Source organism: Mesoplodon mirus, assembly GCF_964341445.2.
Source record: "Mesoplodon mirus genome assembly, chromosome: 2".
NCBI lineage: Eukaryota > Metazoa > Chordata > Mammalia > Artiodactyla > Ziphiidae > Mesoplodon > Mesoplodon mirus.
The window spans coordinates 22,540,661-22,558,505 of NC_138977.1; the positions used below are offsets into that span (position 1 = coordinate 22,540,661).

Sequence of the window (17,845 nt, forward strand, 5' to 3'; positions counted from 1 at the left end):
AAAAAAACCAAAAAGACAAAAAAAAAAAAACTTTCACAAGGAATTTGACAAGTTGGTGAATTGTAAAACAGTTATATTTCTTTATGAAAAGGAAAACAATCTTCTCTTGTTTATTCATATTCATGTGCTGAACTATTTAATCCACTTGTAAGAGTGTGGGGTACAAAAGTTCTAGAAACAACAGTAAAACACAAATGGAACACAAGCCCTCCACTGGGAGGAATTCACTTTGCTTACAAAGAAGAACTGTACTTTTTATAAAGATGATCTCCTGATGTAGGCAGTGTGTGCCAACGGAAAAGACTGAAAGATATTCAGTGGGGAAGACGTTTTCCATTTATTTTATTCATACAAAGCCCTTTATAATTTTCAAAAACTCCTTATTCTATTTTTACTTAACAGCATTCATTCAGTAATCTGAAAGTATACTTTGTGTTCTGTTTTCTGTTAGAAATTCAAGGCCGTAGGAAATGCTGTGACTATACATATGAAAACAGGACCCAGAGTTGACAGTAAGGTTTAGTCGGCTTTACCTCATTTATAATGATCCAGTGACAGTCAAAAGCAACCAAATTCGTCTCCACAACCTGGAATAGAAAACAAGCCAGCCACCAGTCAGCATTAATTGTGAAAAACAAATCAAACTAAATAGATATACTTGGCAAATGGCAAAAATGTATCACAGGTTTGAAAGGTCTTTGTTACTCAATTGAAGATGGAAAACCGTTATAGTAAAACATGGTAGAAGCATTTGTGTTCATCTTGTAAGTGCACTGTAGACTTTCTAACTAGGTTTGAAAGTATAATTAATTAAAAACCCAGAAAAACAAAGGTTTCAACTGAAAAATAATATAAATAATAATGTTTAGTGATTCAACTGAGAGTGGAGTTCCAAACACATTTCCTAGTCCAAATAAACTTTGATGAACTTTTATAATCTACCTAATAAATATCTAAGTACATATCCCTCCATAATCTGGCTCTAACTTAACATTCTTATCTGCTGCTTCCCTGTGTATACATCTGTCATTGTCTTAACAAAGTAAAATGCTCTATGTTCTGAAAAGTTTTGTGTATGTGTTATTGAATTCTATTGTGTATTCGAAGGAGATCCAGTCATAAAATTATCTGAATGTAAAGACTAAAAGTAATGGACATTATATTAGCACAAGTTATAGGTGGGTAATTTCAGTAGTTTTGCTAATAATATGAACAGAAAGAAAACTTATGTAAAAGAAAAATAAACTATATATAGGTAGCAATCCTGACTGAATAACCTTGGATAAATTGATTCTAAATGATCCTTTGCTTAGGCCAAAAAAGGCAACCCTTGTACAGGTGTATGTCTGCGTGTGTGTGTGTATGTGTGTGTACAGAGGTAGCTTTTGTATCAAAGTTTCCATTCTATCCAATTTTATCGTACATATTCTAAGACATGTTCTTATGATTCATGTCATGGAACATATAGATATATGTTAGGTTAGACTGTTTTATAAGAGATTACTGTGTTATTTTCAGCAATAATACCAAAAGCTTGAGTTTAATGTGAAGATGCTTTCTAAAAACTAGCAAGGAATTGTTATAAAGTGTGAATTACTTTTGGGCGTTAGTCTTTGTCCTACTGAAAGACGCATCGAATCACGAGAAACACAATAGGAAATACATCTGTGTGATTCAATACTTTCTCAAAGTATATACTTATTTGCAGAATATTTTTGAAAATTTTGGTATAAATTTTATACTATTTCCATATACATCAAATAGATTCTTATGACCTTACTAAGGTGCACAGATAACATATTATCATAGAAAAGTGAGGACACGTTATCTATTTTTAAGTCATACAATTATTATCTATTTCTTTTATATACATGCATGTTCAAATTTTAGATGAAACAATGTAGAAAATATGACCCATGGCAGTTTTCAGTTTTAGCTAAAAAAAATCACTTTAAACCAGTAATGGCATCCCTTATTTCTAATTTTATAATTATTTTTCTTTAATAATCTTAGATAAACCATCAGTAATTTATTAGCAATAAAAAGCATTAAAAACCAAATGGGACCTCCATAAGAATTTAAAGGAATACAAACTGGAGACTCAGATATAAGGAAAATAGTTCTGTGGATAAAAAAGAAAGAAATATATATATATGGGGGAAAAACATATGACTGAAATATGGAAATAGGAAGAATTCAGAGAAAAGAGAAATGAAAGCTAAGATATAGGCTGAAAGTACTTCTGAAGCAATATTAGCAGTAGAGTGAAGAGACGACTCAATTTAGCTTAAATTGTCCCCATTTAGATAATCTGTACCATGTGGCAAGATTAAGCAAAATTTAGTCTATGAGAATTCTGCATCAACCTGTAGAACTTTTTAAGTGAAAAGCTGTTTTGTGCAACAGCATTTATGAAATAAGTGGAAGTTAAGAGTTACAATAGTAACACTGATCATTTGCCTAGACCATAAAATTTATTCATCTTTCACACTCTCTGCCTTGAAATAAACTTTCAGGCAAAAGCATGAAACAGTATATAGGTGTAGGCTCAATCTTGTGTTTCAGCAAAGGAGAAAGGTAAATATTTCTTCTGAGGCCATGATTCTACTAACTATACCACCCTCCTTTGCTTAGGGTTGGCAGGGAAACAATCTCTTACTCTTCCCTTTGGTTTTACTCACGAATACTAAAATATGGGTTTCCCTGGTTGCGCAGTGGTTAAGAATCCGCCTGCCAATACAGGGGACACGTGTTCGAGCCCTGGTCCGGGACGATCTCACATGCCACGGGGCGACTAAGCCCATGCGCCACAGCTACTGAGCCTGCGCTCTAGAGCCCACGTGTCACAACAACTTAAGCCCGAGTGCCTAGAGCCCGTGCTCCACAACAAGAGAAGCCACCGCAATGAGAAGCCCGCGTACTGCAATGAAGAGTAGCCCCCGCTCGCCGCAACTAGAGAAGCCCGTGCGCAGCAACACACACCTAACACAGCCAAAAATAAATAAATTAATTAATTAATTTTAAAAAAACTAAAATATAAGACACTTTGCAGTACACATTTGAGAAGAGGGGAAAATATGAGCACATTACTACAGATACAGAAATAAATCATTTATCACAGTAGCTCAAGTTCATGGAGCAGACCCCACTCCCCTACTCCCTGATGTGGTACTGCGCTAACACTGCAATAAACCCCTGTTATGTTCAGACATTGCATTTTGGGTTTACTGATTAGAGTAACTTAGCCTATCTCTTTATTGCAATACATTTTTACTAATCTTAGCTAGGCTTAATAAATTTTAATAAACATACTTATTAGAGTAATTTTTTTTTTTTTGCGGTACGTGGGCCTCTCACTACTGTGGCCTCTCCCATCGCGGAGCACAGGCTCCGGAAGCGCAGGCTCAGCAGCCAAGGCTCACGGGCCCAGCTGCTCCGCGGCATGTGGGATCTTCCCGGACCGGGGTACGAACCCGTGTCCCCTGCATCGGCAGGCGGACTCTCAACCATTGTGCTACCAGGGAAGCCCTAGAGTAGTTTTAAATTCTGTGATTTTATAAAAGCATGATTTCAAAACTGTGCAATGTTTGCTGGCCTCTTCATAAATACTGAATGCTCAGGACTTTTTTATGAGCCCATTTTTCTTTGGCGAAGGAAAACAAGTTACATCAGAAAAGTACTTAACAATGAAAAAGTAGTATTGTCCCTTTAATTATATAACAAAATATACATGTCTACACAACTAAAATCTATGTATTACAGCAACACCATGTTATAAAGAAGCTTTGAAACTTTTTTATTGCTATGTTGTACACAGAAAGTTAATGCTTCCACTACCTGTCTCAGGAGCTGTCCACTAAGAGAGGAATATAATTTCCTTAGGTTTAGGTTAATATCTTCATGCACAACAAGTGATCTGGCATGACTTCTCTGACTTTTTATAATCGAATGTTATTAAAAGTGAGCAATGTAAAAAGCCACTAATTAAAAAGGTATCTGATACCTGTAATGGAAGGAGTATTTAGTAAGGGACATAAAAAGATGATGGGGACTTCAATAGCCTAGACCTTGGAAACCTAGTATATATCTATTTACATTAGGTGTATATTTATATATATTGTATTGATATCTATATATAATCTACTACTATATCTATACTGGTATGTAACATATATATATATATATGTATATATCCAGAGAAGTAAAATTTACAGTAGAGTTAAAAGAAAGGTAAAAAGGAGTGATAATATTGTTTATGCTTTTCTCATCTAATCAAATGGAGCTAACATGTGGTGAACATTCTTAGGAAAGACATATTTAAAAAGAAATTCTCAGTATTTGTGTAGATAACAAATGTCAAACAACTATCATAAATCTGAAATCAATTCATCTGATAATTTTAAAATTTTTATTAATATTAATCACTTCCATTTGATATACTTTAGCCTAAGTAATGTTATATCAAACTAATTGCATTACCAGCTTGAAGGACTGAATTACGTTTGGATAAAGGATTAAGAAGCAATTGTAAGACATCCTAGAATATTTTAAGCCTCATACTTATCTTCAGTTGTACTAGAACTCAAACAGGGAAAATTGTTTTTTTCTTGTCTTCCTTACCTAAGTAGCACATCTCCTATGTCAACAGTAAACATATTTGAAGTCAATGAAAAAGATTAAGCAATTTGATTGAAATATTTCCTTTTTTTCCCAATGGCAACCTATTTTATATCTAAGTCCATCACTGTTACAGTTGTTTGGTCTCACTCTGCGTATTCTTATAAGTGTCTAGCAAGTTAGTACATCTTAATTGTACTATTTAACCCAAAATTTCAAAAAAAGTTTTTGACTGCTATGAAATAACGATGGTCCTAAAAAATAATGTATATTTTATTACCATTATAATAATAAGCACTGCTCAAAAGATCACATTATGCTTGGGCTATCAAAAGAAAGTGGCAGGTCAGTAAGAAAAAACTAACCAGTGAGGACTCTAGTAGGTTTGGTTACAAAATAACAGGAAGAAAGGAAGTATGGATTTTTCTTGGTCATCTGTTTCTCTCCCCTCTTGCCCCATGCTTTTCTCTTATCACTACACATGTAGAAGGAGCTTGGTGCATATTCATATAGGGTTGCTACCACATCAATCTATACTAACATAATTATAACAAATGAGACTACCCTACCCCCCAAGAAGCTGAGCTTACTTTAAGAGAACTGAACAAAAAAGGGGGAAAAACAAAATCAAGTCCTGTCAGGAAGACAAGTGATGAGTAAGGACAGACCATCTGTCACTGGCAGGAACTTTAGAACTTCTGAATCTTTAGAAAAGCCCAACAATTTATCACCATGTCTTCCATCATCCGTTCTCAGATCTTGAGATGTGCTAAATATAAGACAATCTGAAGCAAAGAAACTGCCAGAGCGTGTATCTCACCGATAATAAATGTGGAACAGTTCCTACGAGCACAGAGGACAATTTAATTGACTCAACAATAACAGCAGCATGCTGTTTTTCACTCAACCTTGTCACTTAACTAAATTAAGCTCACTCCCTTTGCAGGATATACTACATATTACACATTTATGAAAGGGTTACTGTGCTCTGCACATCTGCAGCAGCAAAGATATCAGGTGTTTGCTTCCTATCCCTGCCTGTTCCAAATCACCAAGTGGAATCCACTGATTCAGTGGCCTGCCTGGGGAAAGACACCGCAGTTATTTGGAGCAAGTGGCTGGAGAAATACTAAAAAGCTACTCCTTTCCTGGCTCCTCAACTACTGCAGTACTATAGCTTATATCAGCATTTCTGGAACTGTATTCTGTGGAACACTATTTCCACTAAACTTTGTAAGCATTCGGAAGCCAAATAGATCTAGAAATGCCAAGTTAAGCTAAGTTAAATAGATGTCATTACTGCATTAATCCTCAAAGCATTTAACAGGTTAATATCAATACTGAAATGTAATTAATATAAAAATCATATTAATGCATAATATTGTTTCATATATTATTATTTTGAGCATGAGTTCAGACTTATGAGCTCTAAAGTCAGAGAGTTTTCTCTATTTTCTTACAGTGTGACTTTGAACAAATTACCAGTTCTGTAAGCCTCAGTTTCGTAATTTGTCACTAGGGTTAATGATAGTGCCCATGTGACAGAATCGTGACAAAGATTAAATGTAATAATAGCACATAGTAAACTCTCAATAAATACCAACTCATCATATTTTAATGAATATGCTTTATGGATCTCCAAGGTAAGATATTTGAAATTTAGCATATTCCAAATGATTTTGACCATAGAAACCATTTTTCCCACTACAGATCTCATGGTGTTAGTACTTTTGTGTTGAAGTAGACCAGAATCAATGCTACTTAGCTACACATTTCTAAGAATTCTAAAATTTTATTGAAGCACCATGAGGAATTTTGTAATTTTAAAAACATGGCCTTACAATAATCCTACAGAGAGTCGAAGTAACAAGGGATATTTTTCACAAAACAAATATTAAAAAAATCTGAATTACCATATTTTATGTAAAACTCAAACACATATGTAATAGTTCTGACAAAACAGTGATACTTATTCTTTCTTTTTATTCTTTTTCTCCATTTCTAATTAAAATAAGACAAAACCAAACCAAACCACTATCCTCTTTTCCAATAAAATACAGAAAGGGTGTATATCATGTATAAAATTAATATTGCATAGCAGATTTTTAGCAATAGATTCATGGATTGATAGTACAAACTCAACATCCGGTTGCCTGAGTGTCATATATATACTGCACTACCACAGACTTCTGCTAGAAAACACAATGCAGTTAAATACTATAATTCTCTGAAATGCAGAGTGATCACACAAAGCTCCAACCTTAAAGTACACTAAACATGTACGAGACTTTGCTTTGCTTTGTTTTTGTTTTTAGCTTATTTGGTTTTTGTTTTTCTTCTCACTAGAAGAACGGAAGCCACAGTATAAAGAGACACTAGCGTATCATTTGTGTAGATTCCATTTTTAAATCCCAAGAATATCCAGCAGATGGCATCAGTAATCTCTTGTGCTGACTGGGCAGCAAGAGGATATTCTGAAAAGACTGTCTTGTTTGCATTTCCCCTGGAGCTCAGCATGGATCCCCAAGTCTCTCCTGTTCTTATCCAAGCAGCCACTATCTGCCATCCCACTCTGCGCCTTTTGCTTTAGAATCTCTGCTCTGATCTTCCAGCTGGAAGACCACAAATACACTTTCATCCAAATTCTCTCGCCATCACTGCCAAAGTTATTTCATAAACGGATATGCTAGAATTATTGTTACTGCTGTGCAGTTGGGTCTTCCCACACCCCCTGGGAGGTGGAAATATGCCACCACTGAGATCTGGCCAACAGTATGCTACCTGCTATGCTTCTTAATGTGGAAGGATGGGCACTAACATAAGAAAATAGAGAATCTGTGTTCATCATACGGCATAGACCACATTCCTGTGTCCTAAATTATTGAACAGTGATTAAAAGTGAAGTCATGATTTCAATACTTTGCCTGATTAAGCTATAAATAAACACTTGACAATTATTTCCAGTGTGGGGACCACTGTGTTACTGTTTTTACTCTGTTTCTGCTTGCACTGGGATTCTTTTAGATGTCATCTGTAGTGATTAAAGGTACATTATCCCAAAACAATTAAGAAAAGCAGTGTTTGTTGAAGGACCACTCACCCCTTGCCGTGTCTGTTTTATCATATTCTAGTATGTTAACTTTTAGCACAAGACAGGAATTACATTAAAATATTTATTTTACTTTATTTTTTGAAAGCTAAGTGACCCTTGGCAGATTAAATTAATTCTTAAGTATAACTGGCCAAAAAAATAAATATAAGTTCTTATTTGGATGTTGATCAGAGCTTAAAATGATGATTTGGGGACACTCTGGCACTTAATTGCTAGGTTTTATGAAATAAGGCTTTCTTGGTATCTTGAAGCAAATAAAGAAAAAAAATCTTATAGAGAAGTCTACTGATCACATCAAAAGGCAACATACAGGCCCTTCACAACTGTGAACTTTCATGCTTTTGCTCTGTTCCTTTTGATCTGTTCTCTTTTCTCTCTCCCTGACAAAGTACTTCTCAAAATTCAAAGACTGAAACAAATGTCAAACCCTTTCCCACCCCTACCTCCCTAACCCCAAGCAGTATTGTTCCCCTTCTTGCACTCCCTAACACTGTGCCTTTATTCCAGCCTTAATTAAATAGTGTGTAGCTACGTAACTGGCTGTGAGGGCGTCTTGTGTTTTATATCCCACTTACTCCCTGTACTTCCGCTGGACCGCTTTCTTGCTGGTCCTCAGCACCCAAGACTTGCACTTGTCTCCTCCTTCCCTTCATCTAGCTTTCTGGCTAAATATCACTCCATCAGGCATGCCTTCCATGATACCCATCCCTGCTCTCCCTATGCACTTATCCCACATGAGACACACACACACACATACACACACACACACATTTACTGTCTCTTTTTGTACACCAAAATATAAGCTTCACAGAAGTGAGAATTTCATTTAGATTACTGGTCCATATCCTTAGAATAATCATAAGCAGATAAGGTTCCAATAAAACTTGTTGCCAGGCACGAGGCAGATTTTCACTAAGTATTGTCTGTGGAGAAAAGGTAATAATATAGCCCTAACTCATGTTTATACATCTGTGGATCCCAACTTCACCTAAAACCAAACCATTCGATAAATTTGTATTGACAGGAAGTCATTAGCTGGAATTTAATTTGAAAAAAAATAAATAATCAGAAAGTGACCCAATTTACACTTTATCAACTGAGGTGATCTTGATTATTTTCATGGTAATGAAGTATAGAAATACAATATTTCTAATCTCCAAAGTCAAATACCTCAGAACTTAGAGGCTATGTGATATTAAAAAAAGAACATAAAATTTGAATTACAGGGCTTGAGTTTAAATGCTGGGTCTTTTTATTGACAGTCAGATATGTTACTTACTCTGAGTTTCAGTTCCCTGATTATCTGAATAACAGTTTTTTCACAGATGTACAGTGAGGATTAAACGGATGAATGTATCTAAAGCACCTGTAACAGTATGCGTTGAAAATGTTGATCTTTCTTTCATTAACCCTATTTCCCTTCTTTACTCAGGTTGCTGCAGTAATTTTGACAGTACTCACAGGAGACTATGAATGTATTTATTCAATTTAGTAAGTGTTTATTGAATATCATTTATAGAATATCAATGATAATAATAAAAGTTAATATTAATTGAGTGGTTGCTATGTGCCAGGCACTTAGTGCTTTTATAACTTATTTAGTGCTCACAATATCCTTATGATGTGAGCACTACATTTATGTCCAACTTGCATATGAAAAAGCTGAAGTAAATTACCCAAATCATAAAGCCAGGGGTGGAAGCTGGAGTCAATAATTAGTAAATATCTTTTCTATATAATATTTTCATAGCCCTCCTTCCCCAAGTTTCAGAAACTATTATGCTTTCTTAAAAGTTAAAATACTTACAATTGAATATTATATAATATATAAATACTTATAAACAATGTTACAGAACATTGTTTGCTATACACTGGAGTTTTATGGATTTGAACTCCATTGAACTTATTATTGCCTCTACTATACACCTTTGAGAGAAAGAATGATCCATTGAAGAATTTGAGAAATGCAGATGATTTCATCCACGATTCTGTACCATGGCCATTTGTCTTAAAATGGTGTAAGAAAATCTGCTTTTCTTTCAGTGAGTCTCAGTTCCCATATTCTTTTCAGAGTGTAACTTGCTATACTGATTAACTGATCAAATCTATCTATCTATCTATCTATCTTAGTCTGATTGATTGTCAGGCCAAAGGGCCAAGAGCTTCTAGAAGAAAAAATGGACAATGATTCTTGGGTATTGTGGCAATAAGGCATTAGCATCTGGCTTTTGCTGTTAGTTAATCAGTTTACTACTGTTCTTGTGTAACTTGGCCATATTCTGGGTTTTCAATAGTGCATCACTGATGAAGCCACTATGGAAGCTGACTATTACTTATTAAAAGACATTCCTAGTTGGATATTTCTGTTATCCGTGGGCTCTTCCAGTATTTCACAGGGACTCTGCTTTCTAAAATATCAAGAATGGTATAAAATGCTGATAATTCTAGAATCAAAAGACTTCATGGGGGGAAAAAAGTCTTTAAAGAGGTCTTATCCAAAAGAAAACAAAGTATTCAAAAGAAAAACAAAGAAATGAAAATTATGAACTTTCATGGCCATATTCCTAAAGTGACAGTGTTGGTCATTCTCAAGATATTTAAGCACATTGGACGTATGATCCTTGAACTTTTTACAGAATTAAAACAGTGCCGTCAAGCTTTCTGATGTTTCCAAGTTTCTTTCATAGTTTTTTCCATAAAAAGTATACCTTGTAGCCTAGTGTAAAAAATGTTTTCAATAATGTTGGACTTGACGGCATGGACACTTTCCAGAATTCCAAGCAATTGACTCTCCCGTCTGTGCTATTTCACTATAGTGAAATATAAACCATCTTTTTCTTACCACTGACAAATCACCTTATGGTGTTAGAACTGTGTTTAGTAACAAAATGTCAGTTGAAACTGAGGCACCAACTGCTGAATGCTCAAATTAAATGTCATTTGTAGAACAGAATTCAGAGTTTGACAAAGGAACCCGGGCTATGATCGCATGATATAAGAATATTCAAAATCATCTTATACATTTTAGAATTTTCATTGATCTTAAACATCTTGATACATTTTTCAAGTTTTAGAAAACTGTTTATATATATGCTTATCTGTCAGTATTTATAGTGCACAATTTCTACAAAATGACTAGTGTTACCCTGAATGTTGTTTACATGCCTTAGAATACACTGCTGCACCTTTCCTAGAAATGGATCACACAACTATGTGGTTTAGTGTCACTGCAAAAACATGGCTTCCAACCTTTACTGGATACTTGATTCCAACTAGCAATTCTCCTTGTATGTATTGTCAGTTTTGCTCCTTCCCATTTCCCATGACAGTAACAATCAACCTTCAACCAGCTCCCCTAGACCATTTCCTAACAACTTCACGAGTAACTATTTCCTAGTTAAAGTAATGATCAATGGGTAGACATAGTTTTAAGCCCTCAAATTTCTGTCCCTCTAAAATCTGAAGCAAAGCAAGCAAATAAACAAAATCCTTATTTGAATAACACTAGCTACCATTTTGGGGTTTGTACTAACTGTGAGAAGCAACGGTAAAGATTTTAGTGTCTTTCATCAGTTAGGTCTCCTAACAACCCTTTGAAGGTAGTCACTATTATTTTCTCTATTTAACAAATAAATACACACCGTCTTAACTTCATTCATCCCCTCTCTTCACTCCACAGTGAAAATAGGCACTCTTTCTCCTAAAAAGGGCCTAATCTTTTCAACAGAACTTTAGGTCCCTTTATTCTTTCCTCCTTAGGGAATCTGCAGCATCAGTGACCTACACACTCTTGTGCCTTCCATATCTCTCCTTTTATCACCTATGAGATGCTAGACTTCAGTCCACCTAACACATGATCTCTCAACTGACTTGTACAGATAATCTTCTCAAATATTGCCTATGATTGTTTTCTTTTTTTACACCTCCCATCCACATCTTAAACATTCTGGCTTCTGTCCACAAACACAAACCCCATCACCACCCCCAAAGCCTCTTTCATTTGGGCAGCCTCTAAGGGTCTTCAGGATCCCCCTTCACCATGATTATCATCATCACCTCTAAGAAGTCTTCCATGATCACTACACTCTCTCCCCCACAAATTCCTCTTCTAAATGTAGACATATACCACTGTCACTGAACATATCTAATTATATTTTAATTACCTTTTTTTATTTGTCTACTCCTCCACTACACCAAAATCTTCTTGAGGCAGGAATGGTGTTTTATCTATTTTTATATTCCCAACCACTAACTCTGAACCTGTCTCATAATAGACATTAAATGATTATTGTGAACTGGGTGAGAATTATCACATTAGAGGGTTTCTTTGTCTCATAGCCCCTCAGCCTGTGTGAATTGCCTGAAACTGCAGGTGAAAACAGTTTCCAGCATATCGTCATGTCCCATCTCAAGAGTCTATGTCTCTTATCTTCTCTACCTGAGGACCTTCTCCAGCTTATTTGGCTATATGCAAATATAACCTAGATGTAGGGGTATGTTAGCATCACTGCAGGTCAACTCTCAACCAATGGGGATGGGAGAAAGTAGATAAAGGCTTCAGTCTCCCCACCCTCCAGTGGGATGATTCTGAGGTATATTCCACACACAGTTTCTAAGAAGGTTCACCAAAGGATTAAGCCCTGTTTGCCCACATTTGTAATCCATTTCTGTGACACATTTTTTTTTCAATTTTTTTATTGAAGTATAGATGATTTACAATGTTGTATCAGTCACTGCTGTACAGCAATGTGACTCAGTTATACACGTATATACATTCTTTTTTTAATATTCTTTTCCATTATGCATTATCACAGGACATTGAATATATTTAGTTCCCTATGCTATACATTAGGACTTTGTTGTTTATCCATTCTAAACGTAATAGTATGCATCTACCAACCACAAACTCCCAGTCCATCCCTCTCCCTCTCTCCTCCTCCTTGGCAACCACAAGTCTGTTCTCTATGTCTATGGATCTGTTTCTGTTTTGTAGATAGGTTCATTTGTGCCATATTTTAGATTCCACATATAAATGATATCATATGGTATTTGTCTTTCTCTTTCTGACTTACTTCATTTAGTATGATAATCTCTAGTTTCATCCATGTTGCTGAAAATGCCATTATTTCATTCTTTTTTATGGCTGAGTAGTATTCCACTGTATATATGTACCACATCTTCTTTATCCATTCATCTGTCTATGGACATTTAGGTTTTGGCTATTATGAATAGTGCTGTTATGAATATGGGGTGCATGTATCTTTCTGAATTATAGTTTTGTCCAGGTATGTTCCCAGAGGTGGGATTGCTGGATCATATGTTAATTTTATTTTTATTTTTCTGAGGAACCCCCATACTGTTTTCCATAGTGGCTGTACCAACTTACATTCCTACCAACAGGCATTTTTGTAACACATTCTTGACTGGCTTTTCTCTTTACTCTCTCATGCTCATCATTTCCTCACTTGTGCTTTTTGGGACCAATTCCCTAATAAACCATCTGCACCTAAGTCCTTGTCTCAGGATCTGTACCAGTAACTCCAACTAAGTCAGCCTTCCTACACAAAACACATAATTTACTACACATGAATAGGGAATAGCTCCTCTAGTTAAAATGAATTCTCGAGAAATAAAAAAGTTCTTGACAAATTAAAATAATGCACAATCTGTCCATAGGAGTTGTCTTTCTAAAACAGATCATTGAGACACTCTCATAGTTCTGAAAAGCTTTGATGTCACTTTGTAGACTGTATTTGAGGCTTCTTTACCTTGGTGATCCTCAGTTTTAGCACACACTAGAATTACCTGGAGGGCTTTTTAAACACAAATTGCTGGGCCCACCCCAGGAGTCTCTGATTTTGAAGGTCTGTCATGGAGTCTGAGAGTTTGCATTTCTAACAAGTTGATGCCCATGTTGCAGGTTTAGTGAATTATTTTGAGATACACTGCCTTATAAAAAGCCCTGGTCAGGCACTGAGTGTGATGACTTGTCATTGATTCTATATCCATTCAATTAATTTAACAATATCATTCAACTTTTTTGAGCACCTGACATATACTAGCCACAGGGCTGGGAATGGAGTTGTTCCACTGACCAAGACAGACTTGGTCTTTGTTGTAAGTGAGCTTTCAGCTTAGCTCCACTGGATACTTATTAAGAATATGAAAAAATATAATATTGCCTGCCAGTGTACATGTAGTATTCTAAAAGAAATAACTAAATCCATACATCTTTGCATAGGAGAAAAGATGAAAGAATATAGTAATTTTAAGTCTATTGTCTAAAAATAGCTTCTTATTTGAAGTAAACTTCTGTACACATATTAAAATATTGCTATTTACACCCCATTCATTGTGGCATAAATCATACCCTTACACAAATTATTCTGATGATGCAGTTTTCCATTTGGAGTGATGGGTTATTATTTAAAAGAATTAAATTTAGGAGATTGATAAACATAAACATTGTTTTCATTTTACTACCATGCTTTTTTTTTCATCCCCAAGTGATAAGGTCAGCCTTGAGTACAGGCTACCAATTATATCCTGAAATATCTTGAAATCATTAGATTTGCCTGTTCTTTATTTTTTATATGCCATTCCAGGTTCAACCGTGAGAATCAGTTTTGCTAAGTTGTTAAATAAATGATGGGTCAAGATTTATTTTAACTAACTCCAGGCAGATAAAGAGAAAAGAAAAAAAATATTCTTAAGATTACTGTATGTGTTTCTTCTCTTTAGTCAGTTTTAGTTTTTGAGAATTAATTTTTATTGGGAATTATACAATGGGACTAAGCTGTGTTTCTGTCACTAGCATTGAGGCCACAAATGCTGCGTGGCACAACTGTGGTTCATAATTCAAGGAGTGGCTTGGGAATATGTGCCAGGACCTTCCTGGTCCATATTAAAGAGTTACAAACTGATTTAGAATCTCCCATATGTTTCATAGTTTACTTAAATACTTAGCACTGTTTCACAGGATAGTTTCATATTTAGCCTAATTTCACAGTTTACTCAGGTCAGAATAGAAAGTCAGACAGCAAAGAAGGTTATTAGATAATAATTCCCTGGTCTCCCTCAGACCCTAGAGATGCGCTAATGGCTGCAATCTGAAGGCTACCTGTTTTCCTCTCTAGAGAAATTTGAAAACAGTCATAATGCAGGCTGATTGACAAGCTTCGAAAGCATTTCTTCCAAGATGCCTTGAAGACTTTCTTTGAGTATTCTGACAGTACTTATTCTTGTGAGAATTAAGGACAAGGACATAGTTGAAGTAAATATCATTCTCTGATCTGGTCACCACAATTGTTGAAATGGAATGATATGGTTTTAACTTGTATGATTGTTTTATTTTACAGACACTGGTATAACACAGAGTTTTAAAATATATACATATATATGCTCCCACTACAGACTAAGTCATTACTGTCTAATGAAGAAAGAGCCTAAAAAAAAAAAAGAAAGAGCCTATGGTAGTTTAGTTTAGTACGCTCGTTCCTATAGACACAAGTTCACTCTGACTAGCAGTATGATTAGCTCAATGCTAACAAAGTTATGGGTCCAGCTCCTGTGTAGGTAAATTACTATCCCTTTCTTCCAAAATCATGGTTGTATCCATAACACACTAGCTCCAACAAAAATAACTGAACAGTACCCTATCACCATTGAGTCTTCGAATGTGGAATGTAGATGGCTAATATTGCTATTATAGAGAGATATTGGGAAAACATAAAAAAATGCTGAATGGTCATGCAGAAATGGATAGAAGACATTCTGGATAATGAGCAAATTCTGGTTGACATTTTCCAGAATATAGTGGATGGAAATAAACTTTTAGTGAAATATTATTGATAAATAAAATATACCTAAAATGAACTGTGAATAAATGGAAAGCTGAGATTGATACTTTTATGCAAATTGTTACATATTCCTTGACACAAGGAATTGATATGCCAGGACATATTGGACTTAGAATCAGTTGGTGACACACAGAGGACAACAAGCCAAATCTGGATGTGACAAAAAGAAAAATATGAATAATGTTTTTACAGTTATTTTTAAAATAAGATTTTTAAAACAATCTTTAAAGTTGACAAATTGAAGATTTAGAGTAACTACCATATGTACAATTTATGATTTGTAAAAAAATTCATACTTACATCTAAGGAGAATTTGTTAAAAATTAAAAATTACATATTAAAAATAATCACATGGGCTCAATTATATTCAACAAATTGATGTTTCTAATTACAAAGGCTATGGTAAAAGAATCTCTCTCAACATTTGAGAAATAGGTATACAGGCTACTAGGAAGACAGCTTGCTAACGCAGTTAAGATTCTGGTGTACAGAGTGGGGAGAAGCAAATAAGCAGTATTTCTTACCAACTGATGTTTAAATAGGACTGAATTCTTTCTAGGTTTTTTTTTTGTCATAGAATAATACCATTAAATTATTATAAAGACTCTATTCAGTTTCAACATTTTTTTCTTAAAACAAAAAACAGAATAAAAACCTCCATTTAAAAGTCATTGTCAGGTGGTTCACCAAAATGTCAAGGGCCATCCAATCTGCCAAATTTCTGAATGGAGTTGAGGAGACAGTAAATCTTAAAAAAAGAATAAATTTTACCTTGAGAGCTGAATTAAGTCCTCTTTATTAAGTCAATGGCTGATCTAATTTATAGAAATCAATAGTGGCTTTTGAGATGTAGTTTAATAAAATATAGAAATCTATATTAAATTCTAAAAATATCAAGGATATAAACAAAAAGTCTATGTCAAGACACTAGAGTTTATTGTTATTATTGTTTTAATAAAAGCAAAACAAAAGTGCTAGATCATTCCCTTTCTTAAGACATTTTATTTTGGGGAAAAGTTATGACATAAAGAGGATGAGCTCTCTAAACTATGTAAATTTAAAATATAATACAAAAGAGAGATGAAAAAACAATTTGACAAGTTTGAACTTTAGTAGTTGTAAACATACTCTTCCAAAGAGGGCAACAAAAGTCAGCACCTAGAGTAGTATCATTTTCTGAGTTCAAGATTTTCTATTCCATTAATCATTTTCAAAAGTTACTGCTTTTCAAAAGTCAATAATGTGAATATTTACACAGGTTTTAAAGATTGGCGATAAGTGGTGATATTGAAAAATTCCAAATGAGAAATTTAAAGTCAAATTATGATGGTAATGCTATGTATGCTAGTTATATTTCACTTCTGTAACTAAATTAGGAGGAAAAAAACATTGAAAGCAGTGGCAAGGAGAGCTTAGTTTAAAATTGTTCTTTAAGAAAACCAGTGGATATATGGGTGGTTTAGTGACGTACTGAACAAAAGTTATTCAGTGAAAGTACACACATTGAATGAACAATCTGAGCCTCCCTGGAACCATGAAAAAAATGTTCACATGGTCATATTAATGATAATACTGAATAAGGATTTAGTTATAAATGTGTTAAAACTATATAGGGAGGAAAGGGTAATTTTGCATGAAATAACATATATAAGCTACATTTCATGTTAGTCTGTCAATAGATAATATCAAGAACTGAAAAATCAAGTAAAAGCAGTGTGGAAATGTTATTTTAAATATTTAGCTACCAGAAGTAGCTAAAACAAAACAGGTACGAAAGGTTACCTCTATAGAGTGTGAAGAGAAAGAGAGGAGGGAGGAAGCAACTCCTATTGTTCATTAGTAGTTTTATAAATACTTTAAAATGTTTACTGAGTGCTTGTGAAATTTTGATAAAATTAAATTTATTTTTAAAAATCGGGTGTAAATTCTTTGATCACACTAGTATAAAAAGGAACTATTTAAAAAATATAACCTATATGGAAATAACCCAAGAAAAATATTTTCTAAATAAGTTTTGTTAAAAATTTGCTCAAAATTCATTAAGGTATAATTAATAGGTACAGTTTTAAAGTCTACCTTTTCCTTTTTTGAATTGAATAAATTTGATGTGTAACATTATGTAAGTTTAAGATGTACAGCATATTACTTTGATACTTTATATATTGTAATATGCCAATGTAGTAACACATATTACATAATTACAGTACAATATTGTCTACAGTCATTGTACTGTGCATTAGATCTCTATGGTTTATTT

The 17,845-nt window shown here is 34.4% G+C and overlaps 1 protein-coding gene across 3 annotated transcripts in view; it reads right to left on the reverse strand.

Annotated features, from left to right (window-relative positions):
• The window catches only part of GRID2 (glutamate ionotropic receptor delta type subunit 2), a gene marked incomplete at its 3' end in the record, with an annotated part of 1,368,259 nt that overhangs the window by 533,625 nt on the left and 816,789 nt on the right, over window positions 1–17,845 (reverse strand). For all 3 annotated transcript variants that reach the window (XM_082605769.1, XM_082605770.1, XM_082605768.1), the window contains one exon: window positions 534–587. In XM_082605769.1, the coding sequence (XP_082461895.1) occupies window positions 534–587 (54 nt within the window). The remainder of the gene's footprint in view (window positions 1–533; window positions 588–17,845) is intronic.